The sequence below is a fragment of the Dendrobium catenatum genome, unplaced genomic scaffold (assembly GCF_001605985.2).
Source record: "Dendrobium catenatum unplaced genomic scaffold, ASM160598v2 fragScaff_scaffold_1378, whole genome shotgun sequence".
Taxonomy (NCBI): Eukaryota; Viridiplantae; Streptophyta; class Magnoliopsida; order Asparagales; family Orchidaceae; genus Dendrobium; species Dendrobium catenatum.
This window is the reverse complement of record NW_021319840.1, coordinates 120,087-140,771: the sequence shown is the minus strand read 5'-3', so window position 1 is coordinate 140,771 and position 20,685 is coordinate 120,087. Positions and strand designations below refer to the sequence as shown.

General features: G+C 35.5%; 2 protein-coding genes across 9 annotated transcripts in view; one reads left to right on the top strand and one right to left on the bottom strand.

Moving 5' to 3' along the window:
• Window positions 1-4,530: 4,530 nt before the first annotated feature.
• LOC110116633 lies at window positions 4,531-5,363 on the top strand. The gene has a single exon (XM_020850299.2). It carries the CDS (start codon window positions 4,851-4,853, stop codon window positions 5,235-5,237), a length of 387 nt encoding a protein of 128 aa, XP_020705958.2. The 5' UTR covers window positions 4,531-4,850; the 3' UTR covers window positions 5,238-5,363.
• The window catches only part of LOC110116631 (protein PHYTOCHROME-DEPENDENT LATE-FLOWERING), a 49,338-nt gene continuing 33,743 nt past the window's right edge, over window positions 5,091-20,685 (bottom strand). For 6 of the 8 annotated variants that reach the window (XM_020850294.2, XM_028699734.1, XM_020850295.2 and 3 more), the window contains 4 exons: window positions 10,085-10,305; window positions 9,856-9,992; window positions 9,730-9,768; window positions 7,852-9,645 (listed from right to left, as the gene is read on the bottom strand). In XM_020850294.2, the coding sequence (XP_020705953.1) occupies window positions 8,140-9,645; window positions 9,730-9,768; window positions 9,856-9,992; window positions 10,085-10,305 (1,903 nt within the window). In that variant the 3' untranslated portion in view covers window positions 7,852-8,139. Of the gene's footprint in view, window positions 5,225-7,619; window positions 7,712-7,851; window positions 9,646-9,729; window positions 9,769-9,855; window positions 9,993-10,084; window positions 10,306-20,685 lie in introns of those variants that run through there. The other 2 variants (XR_003702526.1, XM_028699736.1) reach the window with 2 other exon arrangements.

The following is a 20,685-nucleotide window of genomic DNA, read 5'->3' as shown; positions in this document are numbered from 1 at the left end:
ACTATCACACCACAATGCTGAAGTATACAGTGTCGTAGCATTGTACGTCTGTACTGGAAAACAATTTTTGGGGGCAAGAAGGTTTCCCCGCAACCCCTCGACGAGTACGACCAACGCACTTGAGGTCTGACTCAACAATACAATTTGATTAATCACACAATCAGATTTCATACATAACTGCCATTTTATAATTTTATCAACTGGACTTATTAGCACCCAAATAAATATTAATTTATCAATTGGCCTACTTATCACATTTCATATCATAATTATCATTTAAAAATCAATTATATCTGTAACATTCAAAGTAACATCATGTTATTAATAAATTTCAATAATTTTAGCTGATGATATTTTAAATAAGATTTAAATTTTATCTTTATCAACGTCTAAAATATATCTATATTACAACTATTATCAATAATCAGAAACAAAAATCATAATTAACATTTGATTATTCTAAATTACATAAAACTAATAAAATAAGATAAAATTTCACCAAATGGATAATGTTTGATTAACAGAAAATATTATCATTTGCGAAACGTCATTATCTAAATAATATTGAACAAAACAAACTATCATATTAATTTAATAATTAACAATTATGATCGAACTCGAATAACTTTAAAAACATCTATTGAATTTGGTAAGAGATATATGATTGTTGCGGGCTAGAATATATACGGCGATAGAGTTATAATACTACGTCTTAGCGTTGCACGGATATATAACTCACACACAGAAAACAGAGGATTTTTACGTGGAAAGCCCTGGAAAAAAGGAAAACCCACGGGGTTTGGCCCAATTGAAAATGATTCCACTAGAACTTGAGTTGGTTACGATGGGCTAACTTGCCTCCAAGGGCGATCAGATTACAAGTATCAACTGTACGACAGAAATTCGAGTGTCGGGTGATGGTCCAGCATAACTTCGGGCCTCAGGTGATGGTCTGACAAAACTCTAGGCATCAAATGGTGGCCTGGCAAAGCACAGGGCGTCAGGTGCTTGTCCGGCGGAGCACAGGGTGTCTGGTCGTTGTCCGGCGAAGGCGATGACCTCAAGTGGTGGTCCGGTGAAGTTGAGGGACTCTGGTGGTGGTCCGACGAAGGTGAGGACCTCAAGTGGTTTTTCCGGCAAAGGATATGGCCTCAGGTGGTGGTCCGGCGAAGGCGAGGGCCTCATGTGGTGGTCCGGCGAAGGCGAGGGCCTCACGTGGTGGTCCGGCGAAGGCGAGGGCCTCACGTGGTGGTCCGGCGAAACTCCGGCCGTTGTTCGGCAAAACTCTGGCGGTGATCCGGCGAAACTTCGGCGGTGGTCGAGGAGGAGTTTCTTCCTTCTCTTCTCTTATTTTCTTCTTCTCTTCTTGCTTAGATCCCCCTTCAAGAGAAATGAGGGGTCTATATATAGATTTCTGGAGTGGCATGGCCCGTAAATAGGTGAGAGATAAGGGTAAATGGAGAGTGGTTAGATGGACGGACGATATTGAATCCCTTGATTGTGGACAATTTGTCAGACATTTGAAGGTCTTAAAGATGTCGGAATTCGGTGATCTTGAGTTCGTTGGATTCGTCTCGTCGAGTCGCTCGATTCGACTATAAGCACGTTATGTTTGGAAACCGTTTGGTAATCCAATTTGTGGTTCGAACCTTCCAACAGAGCTTCTAACCCTTGATTTGGACCCATTTGGGCTCGGATTGGGTTGGATTTGGTGTCGTTGGGTTTGTATTCTCGAGACGCTCAGTTTGACTATAAGTTTGCTTAAATCAGAGTTCGGATGGTCCAAAATTTAATTTCGAAAATTTCCAACTTGATCTTGCATCGAGATTCATGCCCGATCAAGATAATTTTTTGATGACATATCAATGATTATACAGTATGAAGCGAGGATTTTAAAATATTAGAGCATTTGGCTATGTAGATCAATTTTCCACTAAGGATTTATTAAAAACAAAAATAAGATGAAACAATCAGCGTAGATTAATTGGACTTCTTATAGATAAAATAGCGTACTGTCGAAATTTCTCTTTGATTAAACTACAACATATTCAGTTAAATATATTTTATTTGGGACAATTTTTTATTATTTCTTAAAATAATTTTTTAATATAAAAATTAAAAAACTGAAGTAAAAAAACATCTCAAATTAAGAATTTAATGAAATAGTTATTTAATAACTAATTTGATAGCTTGTTCTCTATTATTGTACTAATTTTTTATTACATATTTGAACATCATCGAATAAATTTAAAAACATCTAATGAATTATGACAATTGTGATTAAAATTTATAAATTTATTTATATCTGATAATAACATTAATATTTTAATCATTAAGACCAAATATAATTAATAAGCTCAAATTAAAGTTCAATTATGCTTATATAGAACTCGATACTTCGATAGTACAAATCAATAAACAAATTTGAATAATTTCAAAGCCCTAATCATGTTCAATTGATTTACATGTGTTGAGGACTAGAACATTTGTAATGTTAGAGAGATAAAGAGCTTTATGTCTTAGCTTTAAACGAAGATCCAACACACATACACATAAAGAGAGAGGGGTAGAAGAGTCATAAGAGACACCAAAATTTTTATGTGGAAAATCTTAAAAAAAGGAAAAAAAAAATCATGGGACCTGTCCCAGTTAAATTGATTCCACTAATAATTATAGTTGATTACAAATTAGTGTCATTCCACGGCGGGAAGGCATTCGTTCAATTTATCATATAGAACTCATTATATAGTTGAGGTTGGAAGAATCCAATGATAAGGCATCCATTCTCAAGAGAACATTGGCATATTCATTTGGTTGACAGAGTTGTATTGAGGTAATGAAGATCAAATGGATTATAGTCGGCAGGCGAAAGTGGTTGGAGGGACCGGAGTCGACGGGCAACGGTGGTTGAAGGGATTGTAGTCGGCGGGCGACGATGGTTGGAGCGACCGTAGTTGGTAGGTGATGGTAGTCGAAGGGAGGGTAGCAGGTGGGCGATAGTGGTCGAAAGAATCGAAGTCGATGAGCAATGGACGTCTAAGAGACTGTAGTTGGCAGGTGATGGAGGACCGAGAAACTATAGTCGGCGGGTGATGGAGATTTGAGATACTGTAGTCGATGGGTGACGGCGGTTAGAAGGATAGTAGTCGGCGAGCGACAGTGGTCTAAGGGATCGTAGTTAGCACGGGTAATGATCCGACGATGGTCGGGCAGAAGTTTGGTGGTGACTGGCAGCTGGGCGATGGTCCGACTAAGGTCGAGCGGAAGTCTAGTGATGGTAAACGACCAGGTAAAAGTCCAACGGCGGTCGGAGGTCGGGCGGTGGTCCAACGATGGTCAGGCGAAAGTTTGGCAACCGTTGGCGGCCGGGTGAAAGTTTAGCGGCGGCTGGGCGGTGGTTCTACGATGGTCATGCGGTGATCCTACGACGGATGGCAGTCATGTGGAAGTCTGATGGTGGTCGGCGACCAGGCGGTGGTCCGACGATGGTCGGCGGATGTCTGACCCGAAAAGTGGCAGGGTGCAAATTTGGCTATGATCGGCGGCCGGGTGATGGTTCGACGATGGTCGGGCGAAAGTCCGGCGGTGGTCAACAAACTGGTGGTATTCCGGCGACAATCAATGGAAGTTCGCTGGTGTTGTTGTTGTAGCTCTTGAAGCCTCAAAGCTCTCTCCAATTTCTAGCCAAAAGTCCCCTTTATATAGAGAGTTGAGGACTATTTATAGATTTTCGTGAGTGATACACCTTATAAATATAAAGATCTGGGGCATGTTTGTACTGCTCCTTCGGATGGCCCATACTGATTCCCTCATTCCCCAATCATCGAGCATTTTTCAATTGTTTAAGTGCCTTAACGATGTTAGAATTTAGCGATATAGGGCTCGTTGGATTCATCTCGCCGAGCCGCTCAATTTGACTATAAGCATGCTATATTTTGATATCATTTTGTCATCCAATTAATGCTTTGGACTTTTTAAACATGCTGCACTCTTGATTTGGACCCATTTGGGCTAGGATTGGACCAATTTTGTTGTCGTTAGATTCGTCTCCTTCAGATGTTCGATTTGACTGTAATTTCGCCGAAATGGCAGTCTGATCCCAAATTTAATTTTAGAGGTTCAAATTTAAATATGCCTGAGATTCATTCGTAACCGAGGTGATTTTTTTATGACTTATCAACATGTATGTCTTAAATTGTTCATGAAGGAATAAAATCTATTCAATTTTTTAATAAATTATCATGGGTTGAAGGATATCACAAAATCCAGCTCTACCATACCAACCTATAGATGCATCATTCCTTTCTTTGCCTTGAAACCTCTGCTTGAACTCTTCTGCCCTTTAAGCTGGTACTTTGCTGTTTGCTCAAGATATCAAGTTTTACAGGCAATTTTGCTTTGGTTTATTTTTTAATAATACAGCATCTTATTGCAAATCAAGAGCATACATCTTACAGTTCATCATGAAATAGACCGATACCAAATTTGATGAAAATTAAGGATAATTTAATCATGTATCAAATAAATAAAAGTAATATCCTAATGGATAATGAGATAATGTGTCATATGTGCAGGAATCTGTATTGCTGTTTAACTTTGAGTATCATTTAACAGCTAATAGAGCATCTTTTAAGCTTTAGTAGCAATGCATCTCTCCCTAAAACTCACCTTTAGAACTTTCAAAGTTGATATATTAGCAAGAATCTTCTTTTTCTAGATTGTCCTGCAATTTCTGGAACATATGCTCTTCTCATCCTCCGATCAAATTTCACCAGAATCTGATTCTGATAGAAGAGTTCGGTCTTTATGTCTGCAGCGTTAGGAACTGCTGAGACAAACAGCAGGCCATAATGCTAAGAATTGCAGCAATGGCAACTGTTGCAGTGCTCCTGGTGACTAGCACAGCAATATCTGCCGCAGAGATGGCGGCAGAATCGCCTGAAGCGAGCTTGTTGTGTGTTAGTAAGTGTTGGACGTGCCCTGCGGTTTGCTCGTCGCCGCCGTCGCCACCGAAAACTTCAGGTGGTGTTATTCTGCCGCCTCCGGCGAAGAAGTCGCCTCCGTCGCCAACTTCATCGTCGTCATCTTCTTCACCAGCTGGAGGACAGGATCGAGGAGGTCTCTCATACCCCTACTATTATTTCTACACGGCAGATGCAGCCAGGGCTCCAAGCTTGTTTCTTGGCTTCATGGGGCTTTTTCCTCTGCTACTGTTGCTATCATTCTGGATGGCATAAAGTTGTTTATTTATGATTATCAAAACGAATGAAGCGTTGTTCTGTGGAGTTTTAATGTTAGCTGTTGCAAGGGTATTTTGTTCTGTAATAATAGTAATCAACAATGTTTGGTCTTGGCGTCACAAATACTTTGATGCAGATTTCTATAATATAGCCTGCAAATCAAACTGGAAAGGGTACCCTTCATCTTTAATACCTTTAAAGTTATTTGAAGGATTTAACAAGGTTTGATGTGATCGTTTAATGTTGTAATAGTAACCAATGGCAAATTTCAAACCTATATGATAGTGCTCACATATAAACCAAACCTTAAAATGTACATTTCACCAGGCTTAGACCTTATCAAAGTATCAGTTAATAGGGAAGGTTTCCTTTGGCATAGCTTTTTGTTGATTGTTTTTATAAAACCATTTTAGGCTATAAAAACTGAAAAAAGCAACTTCTAAAGGTCTGTTTGAGGCACCCTTTTCAAAGTTTACTTTGGTTATGATCCTTTGTTGCTTTCATTCATGTGGTGAGAATGAGCTTTTTACAATCAAATCTGCTATAATGCAATAGCGGTAAGAAAATATTTGTCTGAAAAATTTTAATACCCACAACTTCCAAAAAAATATATTATTCTCATAACAATTCTACGGCCACTATACAGTTAGCTACATGGGCCACAAATTGACCCATTGATTGATAGTATGGGAAGCTTTTTAGAAAGTACTTTCACAAAATCCAACCATCTTATCTAATAAACTTATCATGACTAAAAATCTTTATTTGAACAACCATAAATATCAACATAAAAAGCATGAATCTCGAGAAATCCAAAATAAGAAAACTAAGTCATGAATCATTTATGTGTAAAATGCTTCTCTTAAGAAGAGGAACAAATATATGAAATGAAGGGACATCAGCGTAATTTTCTTATGATTTGAATTTAATGATCATAAACCTTCTCATAATTATTTCTACTAATCTGACAGTTGAGACTTCCATCAGTCATCATTGATGCACACAAGAAATTACAACCTATGATGCGATATGTTCAGATTGTCAATCAAAGACATGACAAGTTGTGACTATCACTAAATCATTCAAGTCAATTGGGTTAGCCCAAGAATAGTATTGCCTATTCACAATTTGATCATGGTAAGGCACAATATGCATAGTTTGCCAATGATAACTACAAGGAATATTCCAAATATACACTAGATGGCATTCACAAAAAACTATAGATAGTCACTTGTTAGTTTATTAGTGAGAATTTTTAAATTAAGAATGTTGCCCAAATCCTCATAGAAATCCTACAAATGTCGCACCAAGATCAGCATCGAAAAATTTCATTTATGTTGCAATCATAGTTGCATCAAAGACTCTGCTGAAATCCTTACTTGTTCTGCAATCACTTCCCTTAAAACGTTTATCACAGCAATATCCAACAAGACCAAATTGTGGACATCACTCTCAAGACCCATGTCTTAATCATCTCTCCCTTAAGACTTGTGTTGCAATTATCTACCTCAAACATGCACCACAATCTTTGCTTGCAGTGCAACCATCATTTGTAAGGCCACAAACTCAAAATTTGTTTGTATTGTAAATCTCCCACAAGTCCTATGCATTGTTCTCCGGCAATACTTCCATCAAAGTTACCTCTTAGGTATGTCGACCACTACAACTTACAACAACTACAACAAATTATTTTTATTTTGTAGTGAAACCTTGTAATTTTTTATACCAGTGAAAACTATTCAACTGAGTAAGCACCGTGACTTTTACCTTTTCAGATTTTCTAAAAAATTGCCCTACCCTACTTGTTCATAAAATACTAAGAGAGTTGAAACTGATTCTCACTCAACCAGCTCGATTTTAGTTACGCAATAAAGCTAATTAATTATTTAAATTAATCATGAACTAGTTAGCATTAGCATATCATATTATCATTAGTTATGACTTATGAGTCATTAAAATATTCATTTTTCTCATTCAATCAACTTATACTAGTTGCACAATTATTTTTTAAGCAACTGAAGACTTAAAACATTATATAATAAAGGTAATGAAATTATCGAATTATTATCTGATTTACTCGAAATTTCAACACAAGTCTACAATGGCAAATAGACATATTCTCTCCCAACCTTATTTACCTGTCCATACTTGAAAGCTAAACAGCATTAATGAATAAAACGTCATTAAAACACAGCTGGCGTTGTCGTCACATGATCATGAAAAAGTTGACAGAATTCATTAACTATCATTGTCTGAAAAACCAGAAATATCCTAAAAGGGTGTAATCATAGTGTAGAACCAAGGACGCCTAAACTACATTATTAAAGTTAGGCCAGGCTAAATAATTGTGAGCAAAAGAATATAAGCAAGCTTTCTTACCAGGAATATAAAACGTGCTAAGCACGGAGATGATTAGCTCATCAGATATAGCCCGTCTTTTTCCTAGTCTTGATATTTTTGTGTTTATAAGACTGCAAGATGGAAATTCATTCACAGTCAGTCTGACAGTATTTCATTTGAGAATATAAAAAAAATCCACTTCAGAATTAGTTGCATTGCATATGATTTGACACAAAAAAAACGAAAACAAAATAAGTATCTGTATCAGCAGTTACGATCAAAAGCCACACATCTCACCTTTAAGATGAAAAATAATTCAAGTATGTTAACTTACATAAAAGAATCCTAACAATTTACATAGCAGAAAGATATTATGACATAGTTATGCTTTTAAGATTCTACATTATTTGACACGTAATGTACAGATTGAATGTCAACATAATTTCTTAATACTAATCAGAATCAACCTTTAAATGCTACAATGGTTTACCGATGTCAACCAAACAAGTAGCACTCAGCTTCTTGGGACCCTTCATAACAATGGATGTAAATTTCAGGCTCAAATGTTGGAGCTTCCTCCCTTATTTGCACCTTGTAGCTGCTCCATGGGAGAGCTAGTGATGCTACCAATGGACCCGTGTGTCTGTGAGCTCAATTGCGGGCTAGCAGGTGGTGCAGCCCCTAAACTAGCATTATTAATCTGCAGGGCAGCAGAGTTATACTGCTGTGGACTCATCGGAGTCTGCTGACCCATCTGTTGGGGACTTATCTGTTGCTGTTGCTGTTGCTGTTGCTGTTGCTGTTGCATAACCAAAGGTGAAGGAGAACCAGCCACTGATGGGGAAGTAACCTGTGATTGCTGAAGGGGAGAGCTTATCTGCTGCTGTTGCATTTGTGGCGAGTGCTGTTGCATCTGCTGTTGTTGCAACTGCTGTTGCTGCTGCTGCTGCTGCTGTTGTTGAAAACGCTGTTGCTGTAGCTGCAATTGCTGCGTGTTCAGATAGAAGTTTGGTCCTGAAATCTTGGGTGGTCCCATAGATGCCATCGTGGCATTGGGCTGCAAAGTGTTCATGTTAGTTCGGTTCAGCGCATGACTTAGCATAGACAAGCCAGCTGAGGTGGGAAGCATCTGATTGTTGTACCCTGTCAAGTTAGCAATCCCAGGTTGGGGACCATACATGCCCCTGTTCTGCTGCGCTGCCATTCTAAACTTTGTCGCAATTGCTGCAGCGGCTTGGGCAGGTGACATAGAAGCTGGGCGGATGCCATTACCAAAATTGGAAGCTGAAGTTGGAAGCATCTGGTTGGGGTTGACAGTGCCCAAGCCAGGCAAGGAGCCCATTGGGGAGGACAGACCACGCACACCCCCCATACCGATGACATTACCGAGACCTGGAATTCCCACCATATTATTTCCCATATTCCCCATGCCCATGGCAGCACCAAGTCCCATCATCACTTTCCTCGGGATCTGATTATGCTGTTGTTGTTGCTGCTGCTGCTGTTGATGTTGTTGTTGTTGCATTTGGAGCTGGATGTGAGCGCTCTTATTGTTCCCGATAGAATTAGAACCCATTTGAATGTTTGAGCTCTGCCCAATTAAATGGGAGAGAGGATTGTTTGAGAGAACTTGAGAAGATCTCTGGATGTGAGGGAGGGGAAGCTGCTGCTGTTGCTGCAACTGGGATTGTGGGTTTTGCAGCTGCTGAAGATGCTGCTGCTGAAGCTGTTGCTGCTCAAGCTGTTGGTTTCTGGCAGGGATTCCTGTCCCCGACAAATAGCCCTGTGAAATGGGTAAGCTTTGGGCACCGCTTCCGGAAGCCATCATTCCAGCATTGCTGGAAAGATTATGCGAGTTCATGGGGCCCATCCCACCATTATTAGGAGCTACAGCAGCAGGCAATGAAGCAGGAACCGAATCTGCATGTTTTCCCTCAGATGGCAGATTCTCAGTTGACAATCCTGGAACTATAGATTGACCTCCAGATGCGACACCCATGCGAACTGGAGAGGTTCGAGCTTGAAATAATTGATCATCAGCTTTATGATGCCCATCACGGTCCATCTGCAAGACAAAGCCAAGTATGATGTAAGAATTGCAAACAGAATAGAATATACAATTACTGAAATTTACTGCAGGGGTACTCACCAATGCACAAAACTGTGCCGCAAGAAGATCAGCAAAGTGCTGGATACAAAAACCAATACAAGGTATAGATCAGAAATATTGATAACAATATATCAGAGACAAGTGATTGACTGATAAGGATCTCACTGTGGTGGGCAATGTTTGCCAGCAATCTACAGGACTAGGAAGATCAGAATCATCTGAGTCACCATACTGCATAGCCACTGTGCCATCAAAGGGCTTCTCACTCATGATCAATCGGCTTGTAGTCCTCCCAGGAACTACTGCAAGAAAAAAAAAATGGATGATGCAGGAAATGGCTTGAATATTAAATCGGGATAGAAATCATGGTTGCCTCTACGCAAGGAATACCAACCTGGATAAAGACGCTCTGCTCGGATGAAAGTTACTAGTCTTGTCTTGCAAGTATTAATGTTTCCACCTCGAATAGACCTTGAAAGAGTATCTGTTGGATCTGTGAAATCCTCAGAGTTCAATGAATTTGACAGGGAAACCTCCACTTGCTGATTTGAATATGCTCGAGGCTTCCTTGCGGGATAATTTTCAACTTTGTTTTTTCTGGCATTTTTTTGGTATCTAAAAAAAGAAGGCAGTGTAAGAAATATGTAGTAAATGGACCTCATACTGGCATACAAATCCAATTCACAGATATTTTTCTGTGTAGTCAAATGACCCTTTATTAATTGGAGTTATCCCATCTGGCATAAAATTCTTGAAGGCAAGATGGTAGTAATATTAAAATGCTAGAATGTTTGTCATATAAAAGGTGATGTATATTCGTAAGCAAATATGAATTAGTTTCCAGTGACAAACAACACTGAAGATATGAGGATAATAAACTAAATGGACAAATGCAATATCACATGAAATATTTTCTTAAGTTGCCTAATATGATTAGATGCAATACCGCATGTATTTATGCTCTATACATTAATAATATAGCATGTAGGGTCTTCATAATTGGACATAATGTTATTCACATATGGGCCTCCACCATCTAGATCATCCACATGTATGCATAGCTTTTCTAGTCTAAAAAAAGAAGGTAAAAGTACAGAATCACACCAGCTACGCACACAAAAAATTTTCCCTGAACATCTATAAGTCTAGCACAATATTGTGCTAAGCAACTATTGTCCTCTAGGGCACTACACAATAAGCACATCAACAACAACAACATCAAGCCTTTATCCCACTACGAGGGATCGACTACATGAATTTTTTTCTCCATTGGATGTTGTTAAGAGTCAAATTCTCATTTAAATCTAATAAAAAAATTATTTTTAATATTTTCTAACCAAGTCTTTTTAGGTCTACCTCTTCTTTCTTAACATAGGCCAAATCTAATATATATGCTCTCATAACCGATTCTTCAGAAGGCCGGCGTTTTATGTGTCCAAACCATCTAAGGCAACAGTCTCTCTAACCTTATCTACCATTGGAGCTACTCCGACCTTTTCACATATATACTTATTACATAATAAGCATATGCAATAAAATTTTCATATCCTAACTACAATGCAATCCTAGGATTTCTAAGGATGTGTCTATTACAACATCTAATATTTGCTAAGCTGATGTTAAGGGTTATCATCTAATTAATGTTTGATGTCTAAGTTATAAGATAGATGTGAGAGTGTTCAAATTCATTAATCAAAGTTGGTTTCAGTTTGAATCATTAATAATTTGAATATTTTTGTTAACACACTTTATGAATTAGGAATTATATCGTTAAGGGTCGAGCTTAGTCCACCCTTAAGTGGCCCATGCCATCCTAAGGTCAGAAAATCAATATTTAATATAGTTTGATGTCATACAGAACAAAGCGATGAGAGCAATCCATCTCCAAGTCCTTCTAGAGTTTCGTATAGATTATGAGCAAATATTGTGAGGGAAACTTTTCCCCCACTCCAGGATCCTTTCGTCTAGAAGATCAAGGATTTAAAACAAAGAGAATAGGAATGACCCACCGTAGGTTCCTAGCTACTATGTCTAGGAGGATTTTAATTTTAATAGATCATAAGAATAAACACAATTCTCGCTAGGGTGAATCATATCATTCTAAGGTGCTAGGGTTCAATGATGTCGATACTCCACCCTATGATGGAGTGTAACATCACAATACCCTAGAGGATTTACCAATCTAACAAAGTCACTAGGCAATAAGGCCAACTAAGACTATTTAGGGCCAAACCACTACTAAGTCTAATCTTAACTAAATCAAACCAAGGAAAACTACTAAACCATATAGTGTCAACTAAGATAGACTAAGGCCAGATATATAGAGGTTCCACTTGATTGTTTAAGCCTTTAAGGTCAAAGGAACAACCTACGATTTAATCACTAGTCCACTTAATGACAAACAGAAGAGACTAGGATCATGGTCACTAGTATTTTTGGTCAACAAAGGGAAGACTAGGACCTAGGATAGGAAGACCTAAAACTATCTAAGACAAACCACTAGTCATATAATGGCTAGGGTAGACTACTAATCCCCAATGCTCAACTAGGACAAGTCTAGAGTTAAGATCACACAAGGGCATCGAGGTCACCTAATGATAATTAGATCAACCATAATAAAGCCAACAATCCATCTAAGATTAAGCCAAGCAAACAATGGTAAATCACTAAACCACATAAAAAGCCTAAGATGGATCATTAAGGCCACAAGGTTGCCCAACTCCAACAAAAACATCAAGCCTTTATCCCACTGTGCGGTCAGCTACATAAATCTTTTTTTTCTCCGTTGTGTCTTGTTAAGAGTCAAATTCTCATTCAAATATAATAAAAAAATTTATCAGTTTTAATATTTCATTAACCAACTCTTTTAGGTCTACCTCTATCTCTCTTAGCATAAGTCTAATCTAATACATCTACTCTCCTAACTGGGTCACCTGAAGGCTGACATTTTATGTGACAAAACCATCTAAGGAGACTCTCTAATCTTATCTGCCATTAGAGCTACTCCAACCATTCTATCTCTAAGAGTAAAACCACTCATCCACATGCGCATCCTCATCTCTACAACACTTAACTTAATTGTTTGTTCATCTTCTAATGGCCAACATTTTGCGCATAAAGCATTGCAAGTCTTACCACCATTTTATAGATTTTCCCTTAAGTTTGAGGGGTATTTTTTATCACATAATAGGCCCAATGCATTCCTCCACTTCAACCATCCAACATGAATTTTACTAATAATATCCCCATCTATTTCACCATCACTCTGGACAATAGATCCAAGATATCTAAAACGTATACTCTTATTAATAGCTTGATCTCCTAAAGTCACAATCCCCCCATTAAATCTATTATTACTAAAATTACAGTCCATGTATTTGGTTTTAGATCTACTCAAACCAAAACCTTTAAACTCTAAGGTTGACCTTCATAATTCAAGTTTACCTTCAACTCCCTCTCTAGTCCTATCAACAAGAATAATATCATCAACAAAAAGCATACACCAGGGTACATCCTCCTGCAAATGTCTAGTAAGAACTACAATGAGTAAAGCAAAAAGCTATTGGCTTAAAGCTAATCCTTGATGTAATCCAATTGAAATAGGAAAATACTTAGTCCAACCTCCTCGTATTTGAACACAAGTAACAGCTCCTGCATACTTATCATTAATGACTTGATTATAAGCATTATTAACCGCTTTCTTTTTTAAAACTCTCCATAGCACTTCTCTTGGAACATTATCCTAAGATTTCTCTAAATCAATAAATATCATACGTAGATCCTCCTTATTCTCCTTATACTTCTCCATCAAACCTCTCAATAAATGTATAGCTTCCAAAGTAGACCTACCCCACATAAATCCAATTTTGATCAAAATAAATCAAAACCCTATCAGGCTAGGGTTAATTAGACCTGATAGGATTAACTGCAGTGTCACATGAAATATTTTCTAATTTGCTTAAATGCCTAATATTCATATATACTTTTTACAATTTCATATTAGATGCTACCATGGAGCTCATAACAAAAAATAGCATAGTTGAACAAAAAAGTTTTGCATTCAAAGATAATGGATGGTGGGCATGCCTATATATCTAATTATAAATGTGTATCCTGATAGGAAATAGTTGAATATTTCAAGAAAACCCTAACAAAAATAGGAAAAAAAAGCAAGAGAAACACACAAAAATCTAATGGAAAACTCTCCAAATTGAAATTGGATTGCGAAAGAGAGAACTAACGGAAACAACGAAACAAAGATACAATTGATCATCAATTCGAGAGGAGGATCGTCTCTCCCAATCTCTAAATGAATCTGGAGCCCAAAACACCAAGAAGAACCCTCACAAGAAAATAATAATCAAAACATAACCCTAACTCTAAACCCTAAACTAAATTGGCGATTTAACGATTACTTGGTCTCAAACAAGTCAAGATTATTTAAAGAAATAACCTAAGAGCTACCAATTCATCATAACAATCATAATTTAATATATCGTCCAACCAAACAAAAGAATTTTGATCAAACATGCTCTAAAAGTAAGATAAATTTTTAGAAGAGCAAAATGAGCAGTATAATAAAGTTACTATAAATTGACCTAAAGATGTAAAATCAATAAAATGCCCATAAATAAAGTTATGAGAGATGGAGTGATTTTGTAATTAAATCATTTAAAAAAAATAATATATACTAATAGAATGTCAAATGATTACAAAAGCATTTAGAGGCTAATAATTACGAAAATAATAAAATGACTAAGATTGCTATAACTACAAGAAAAATAAAACCTATAAGTTAAACGATGAATTTATAAGGGAGGGTATTGGAGTATCAGCCAATATCACGAATCAAATTGATTTTATGCCAAATAAATATACTTTGAAATTTTTTTTTTTGGGCTAAAACAATTAATGAAAAAGTACGAAGAGCAAAGAAATTATCTTCATATGGTCTTTATTGACTTTGCGGAGATAATAAGTAGTACAACTGGTTTGGAGAAAAGATTTGTGACAAAAGTTTAAGTTATTGGAATATTTATAAGAGTATTATGTTAGGCCGGTTCAATCCCAACCGGCCCTTGCAGGGCCGGTTCTATGCTACAGGAGATGGGCCCCCTTTGCGGAGGAAATTGCCGCCCAAGCCTAGGGGCCCACTAGGCAATCTAATGGGGAAAGAAGAAGGGGCGGCTAGGGGAGGGGAAAATTTTGAATTCAGAATTTGAAATTAGGGAAGTTTATATTAAATAGGAGTTGTCGTCTAGGGTTAGTGCTATGCTTGATTATTGTGTTCTCTTGGAGTTTCTTACTTGGTGGCTTGGGCTCTATAATTCATCAAGAGATTTGGGAGAAAATGATCCTCCTCTTGAATTGAGGATCAATTGTATATTTGCTTTGTTTTCCTTCCGTTGATTTGATTCCTACAATAAAATCCACGGTTTTGGTTGCTTTCATTGCAATTGTTGAGTATATTTTGTTCTTTTTATCAATCTTGTTAGGGTTTACTTGAAATATTCAAGTATTTCCTATCATATTAACTAGAATTAGTACTATTTGTAGAGTGACTACAAAATTTTAAAAAATAATTGGATTATGTATAGGATTAACTAAATTTATGAGTTTTTTTAGGGTAACTGAAACTATTTATAAAAATACTACAAAGTTATTGATGGCGGTGGGAAGCTTTTGGTGAAATTAATTGCTAAAAAGAACTAATGATCTTTAGTTTAATATTTATGGAAGTGTTCTAGAGTTTGTGGTGAAATTCTAAGGGATTAAAGAGGTATACTAATAAAAATGCCAAGACAAATCCAGTTTAGGTTGTTTTGGGCTGATTTGAAAGATCACTTTAGAGAATGAATTTTATGTGAGATAAATTATTGAAAATGATAGTCGAGGGTAGCTTAGGATGTGATCATAATGATAATAGAGGGTTAGCTTAGGATATGAACTTATGAACTGAAGTTGATTGCAAATTTTGGTACAGTTTAATGGGCGACGATGTATGGGAAAATTTTGAATTCGGAATTTGAAATTAGGGAAGTTTATATTAAATAGGAGTTGTCGTCTAGGGTTAGTGTTATGCTTGATTATTGTGTTCTCTTGGAGTTTCTTACTTGGTGTCTTGGGCTCTATAATTCATCTAGAGATTTGGGAGAAAACGATCCTCCTCTCGAATTGAGGATCAATTGCATATTTGCTTTGTTTTCCTTCCGTTGATTTGATTCCTACAATAAAATCCACGGTTTTGGTTGCTTTCATTGCAATTGTTGAGTATATTTTGTTCTTTTTATCAATCTTGTTAGGGTTTACTTGAAATATTCAAGTATTTCCTATCATATTAACTAGAATTAGTACTATTTGTAGAGTGACTACAAAATTTTTAAAGATAATTGGATTACGTATAGGATTAACTAAATTTATGAGTTTTTTTTAGGGCAACTGAAACTATTTATAAAAATACTACAAAGTTATTGATGGCGGTGGGAAGCTTTTGGTGAAATTAATTGCTAAAAAGAACTAATGATCTTTAGTTTAATATTTATGGAAGTGTTCTAGAGTTTGTGGTGAAATTCTAAGGGATTAAAGAGGTATACTAATAAAAATGCCAAGACAAATCCAGTTTAGGCTGTTTTGGGCTGATTTGAAAGATCACTTTAGGAATGAATTTTATGTGAGATAAATTATTGAAAATGATAGTCGAGGGTAGCTTAGGATGTGATCATAATGATAATAGAGGGTTAGCTTAGGATATGAACTTATGAACTGAAGTTGATTGCAAATTTTGGTACAGTTTAATGGGCGACGATGTATAAAGAACAAGACTAAGTCCTAATGTCCCTATTGTGGCCGAGAGCTATGTGAACTGCTTAGAATTATTTTAAGAAGATCATGGTTATTGGTTTATTGGTCTTAGTGGATACTTATAACGTAGAGAAAAAAAATTAAAGAGATGGAGTTGGTGTTTAAGAAAAGTGACAATTAAATTAACAAAATCAACATAACTACCTAGCTCATCAAACATAAGCAAACTACTTAAAACCATCAAGCATCAAGAAAATGATAAGTATTTCTCCACAAAAATATTTCATTCATCAATGAAAAGTATGAAGCATTTCAACCCATATTTATAGATATTATAAGACTCTTAGCCAACAACTTTTGGAGAGAAAAAATATAGGGAAAAAAAGAGAAAATGGAGGTAGGTTTCCATTAATGAGTAAAAGTTTCAATCACATATTTTTAATTTTCCATCTATACCAAATAATATCATTGTTGGCCATTCAAATTTGTAGATGAAAAATAAATATAAATTATATTTAAAATTTTATAAATTATGGTATCTTTTATTGGGCTCTTATAATTAAGCCTTTTATTTGAACTTTTCCTTGGGCTTTATTTTAGCTCTTATAATTGAGTTTTTATCTTGATTATCTTCATTCACATAATGTTGTGGGCAAAATAGATTTATTTTAAAGCCATTATGGGCTTTTTTTAGAAAAAAACAGTTAATAGTTTTAACACTAGCATATGCATTTATAAAACTTAGTTTTTCACCATAGAAATTTCTTTAAAAAAAGAAAGTTGTCACCAAACATAACTGTGACAGCTTTTTGAATAGCAAAGCTGTTAAAAACTACCCCAAATAGACCTTCTATCTTTTTTTTTATGGGGATACTAACAATTATGTAAACAAATTCACATACTTTGTTACATGTTATTTGTGAATATCATAGCATTGATGAACAAGAAATTTTCTAGAGTAGGTGAAACATTATAGTAAGACAAGGACTTGGTAAGGCGTTGTGCTTAGAATTATAAAAACAATTGAATAGATCAAATGTAATGGATCACTATATTATCTCTTCCATAGTTTTAATCTATGTAATATAAATAATTACAAGTCAATATTATTACAAGAATGAGTGGTGTATAAATGTGATAGGTTTAAGCATCTTGGATATGATATAAAATTTTTGAAATATTAAGAATGAAATAACTTCTAGCATGAAACATGGGAGCTCAAAATAGAGAAAAGAATGCCTCATATGATTATATAATAGAGTATGTTATAACAAATATATGGTTTAAGATAACTGCAATTGATTAAGTATGGTATATGGATTCAAGTCTTGGGTAATAAAGAAGTCACTGATGGCAAAATTAAATCTAACAGAAATAAGAAATCTAATATTAATGCATGTCAATAAAAATAAATGGTTGGCTGGGAAATAATATTATATTAGAGAGGTTGTAAAATCATTATGATCTAAATATATATAATAAAAAATATAATAAGATGAACAATAGAATTAACATTGAAGAATAAGAAGAAAAGTTGTTAAACCAATGAAAAAAATACATAAACAATTGGGCGAAAGGAATTGCACAAAATTAAGGTTAGCATCTCACAAACAAATACAATCAACATGAATGAATGAAGGAGGATTCAAAAAGTCAGACACAAACAGTTGGAATAATGATGTTCCAAAACCTTATAAGATGATGTTCCAAGCCCTAATAATCAAGCCTTTGAACAAAATTATTGTAGGAATAAATAGTAGAGAATATGAGGAAAAATTAAGGGGAAAATTGGCCCAGCTGGAAAACAATCAATGGCTCAAAAACCAAAAAAAAGTGTACATCCAAATGAAAGTTTTGGACTCCGCTACTATAAATTCCATTGGAGGCATAATTTCCATCGTAAAAATCCATTTAGTCATATCAAAGAATAAAAGACGGTAAAAATTAGGATCATTTAAAAGAGGCCCATGAAATTTTATATCTTTTCAGTAACTTAAAGAAGCAATGCTGAGTTTTCCAAGTTTAAGAATGCAGTCTCTGCATGAATTTGTGAGTTGTTTATAAACGAACAGAATCCTTTCAAATCACTATATATGGCATATTAATGCATTCTCCATAACAAACGAAATACAAATTATTGCACCAAATTTTTTACCATCTCAACATAAATAATCTTAGTAGATTTCTTAAGCATATACCTTATTCCACATAATGAAGCAAGGATAAATCAATCATTTGCTCAAAATCACAATTTTCAATAAACATTCAGCTTCAAAGTGTAGAAGTAGGATTATTTCCAAGTTTACCATGTCACAGAAGATATCAAAACCTCAAGATTTTGCTCAATTAAAAGTCATAAATTTTGGACTTGATATATGATAATTTAGTGATCTTATATTTATAAATATAATAAAAGGAGAAAAGGACCAAAATGGTCATTTGACTCTTTATGAAGGACCAAAATAATTCACAACTATATTAAAAGGCTATTTTGGTCCATCAAATCTTTAAAAATAGGCAAGGGTTCCCGCATCAAGGACGGATGTGGGCAAAGAAGCTAGTCCATGATACTAAAATTAGGATAGGAACTTGGAATATAGGTTCCCTTACAGGTAAATTAATGGAGTTAATAGATATTATGATTCATAGAAAATTAAATATTTTATGCATTCAGGAAACTAAGTGGGTTGGAGAGAAGGCCAAGGAAATCGATAGTTTAGGATTTAAACTTGGTATTCGGGTAGGAGTCGTACTAGAAATGGTGTAGGTGTCATTATAGATAAGAGTTTAAAGGATAATGTTATAAAAATTAATAAGATTGGTGATAGAATTATATCTTTAAAGATTGTTGTTTAGGATAAGATTGTTAATATTATAAGTGCTTATGCTCCTCAGGTAGGTTTGGATATAAGTTCTAAATTAAATTTTTGGAATGACTTAGAAGAATTAATACAAAAGATACCTCTTGAAGAAAGAGTTTTTATTGGAGGAGATTTAAATGGACATGTTGGTAAAGAGGTAGTTGATTTTAAAAGCATTCATGGTGGCCATGGATTTGGAACGACGAATGAAGGTGGCAAGACCATATTAGATTTTTGTTTAGCTTATGATTTTTCAATTGCTAATACCTTATTTAAGAAAAGGAATGAGCATCTCATCACTTATAAAAATGGATGTAGTACAACCCAGATTGACTATTTTCTTATTAGAAAATTAAACCGTTTAGATTGCAAAGATTGTAAAGTTATTCCGAGTGAAAGTTTATGTACCCAACATCGATTATTAGTTTTGGACTTTAAGATAAAGGGGCATAAAATAAAAAATAAAGTAAAACGTTTTTCGAGGATTAGATGGGGGCATTTAAAGAATATTAACCAAAATATTTTTGTGAGTAAGATTTTAGATCTTAAGATTTTGTCTGTGCATGAGGATGCTAATGTTATGTGGGAAAAAGTGGCTAGTGATATTAAGAATATTGCAAAAGATGTGCTTGGAGTATCTAAGGGAAAAGCTCCTAATAGTAAAAATAGTTGGTGGTGGAATCCAATTGTGCAAGAAAAGATTAAAAATAAGAAGATTTGTTATAAAAATTGGTTTAATTTTTTGCACCACACCCTCACCCGGGAGGCCCCAACCGCTGTCCAGAATTCCATACTTATTCCAGATGACTATCCAGATCTCGTAGATTAAAGAGGTGGCTGATTTGAGGTCATCCACCGCTGGTTACTGCTTGAAATTGGTGAACTCTTTCCCTAATCCTTTATTTCCTTCGTTACTCTATTTTGTGGTTTAATTGATTCATAAGAAATCTTGTCAATTGTTCTCTGCTTAATCCTAGAGTTTAATGAGTTGAGTGAGAGAATTTCATCAGAGTGACTAATCTTATTGTTAGCATTGGGATTTATTGTTGAAACCATTCATGTATGCAACGTATGATTAACTTGTTTGTTTGCTGATCTTAACTTTTACGAGCGTGATTCGGCCTAAGCTTGTCTTACCGCTCTTTGTGCTTTATTTCGTCGTTTAAATTCACCATTAAGATATAATTATTTGTTCTAGGAATATTAAGCGTGCAAATTTCCTTAAGCAACTCATCTTCGCATGTATATTCTACTTCAGAAGTTGCTGGACAAAAATGATTCTTTAATATAGTTGGGAACTATTTTGATTTTTCATAAAAAGTCAAGGGATCAG

Coding starts and splice junctions, on each gene's coding strand:
- LOC110116633 (XM_020850299.2), top strand. CDS start 4,851: ATGCTAAGAATTGCAGCAATGGCAACTGTTGCAGTGCTCCTGGTGACT.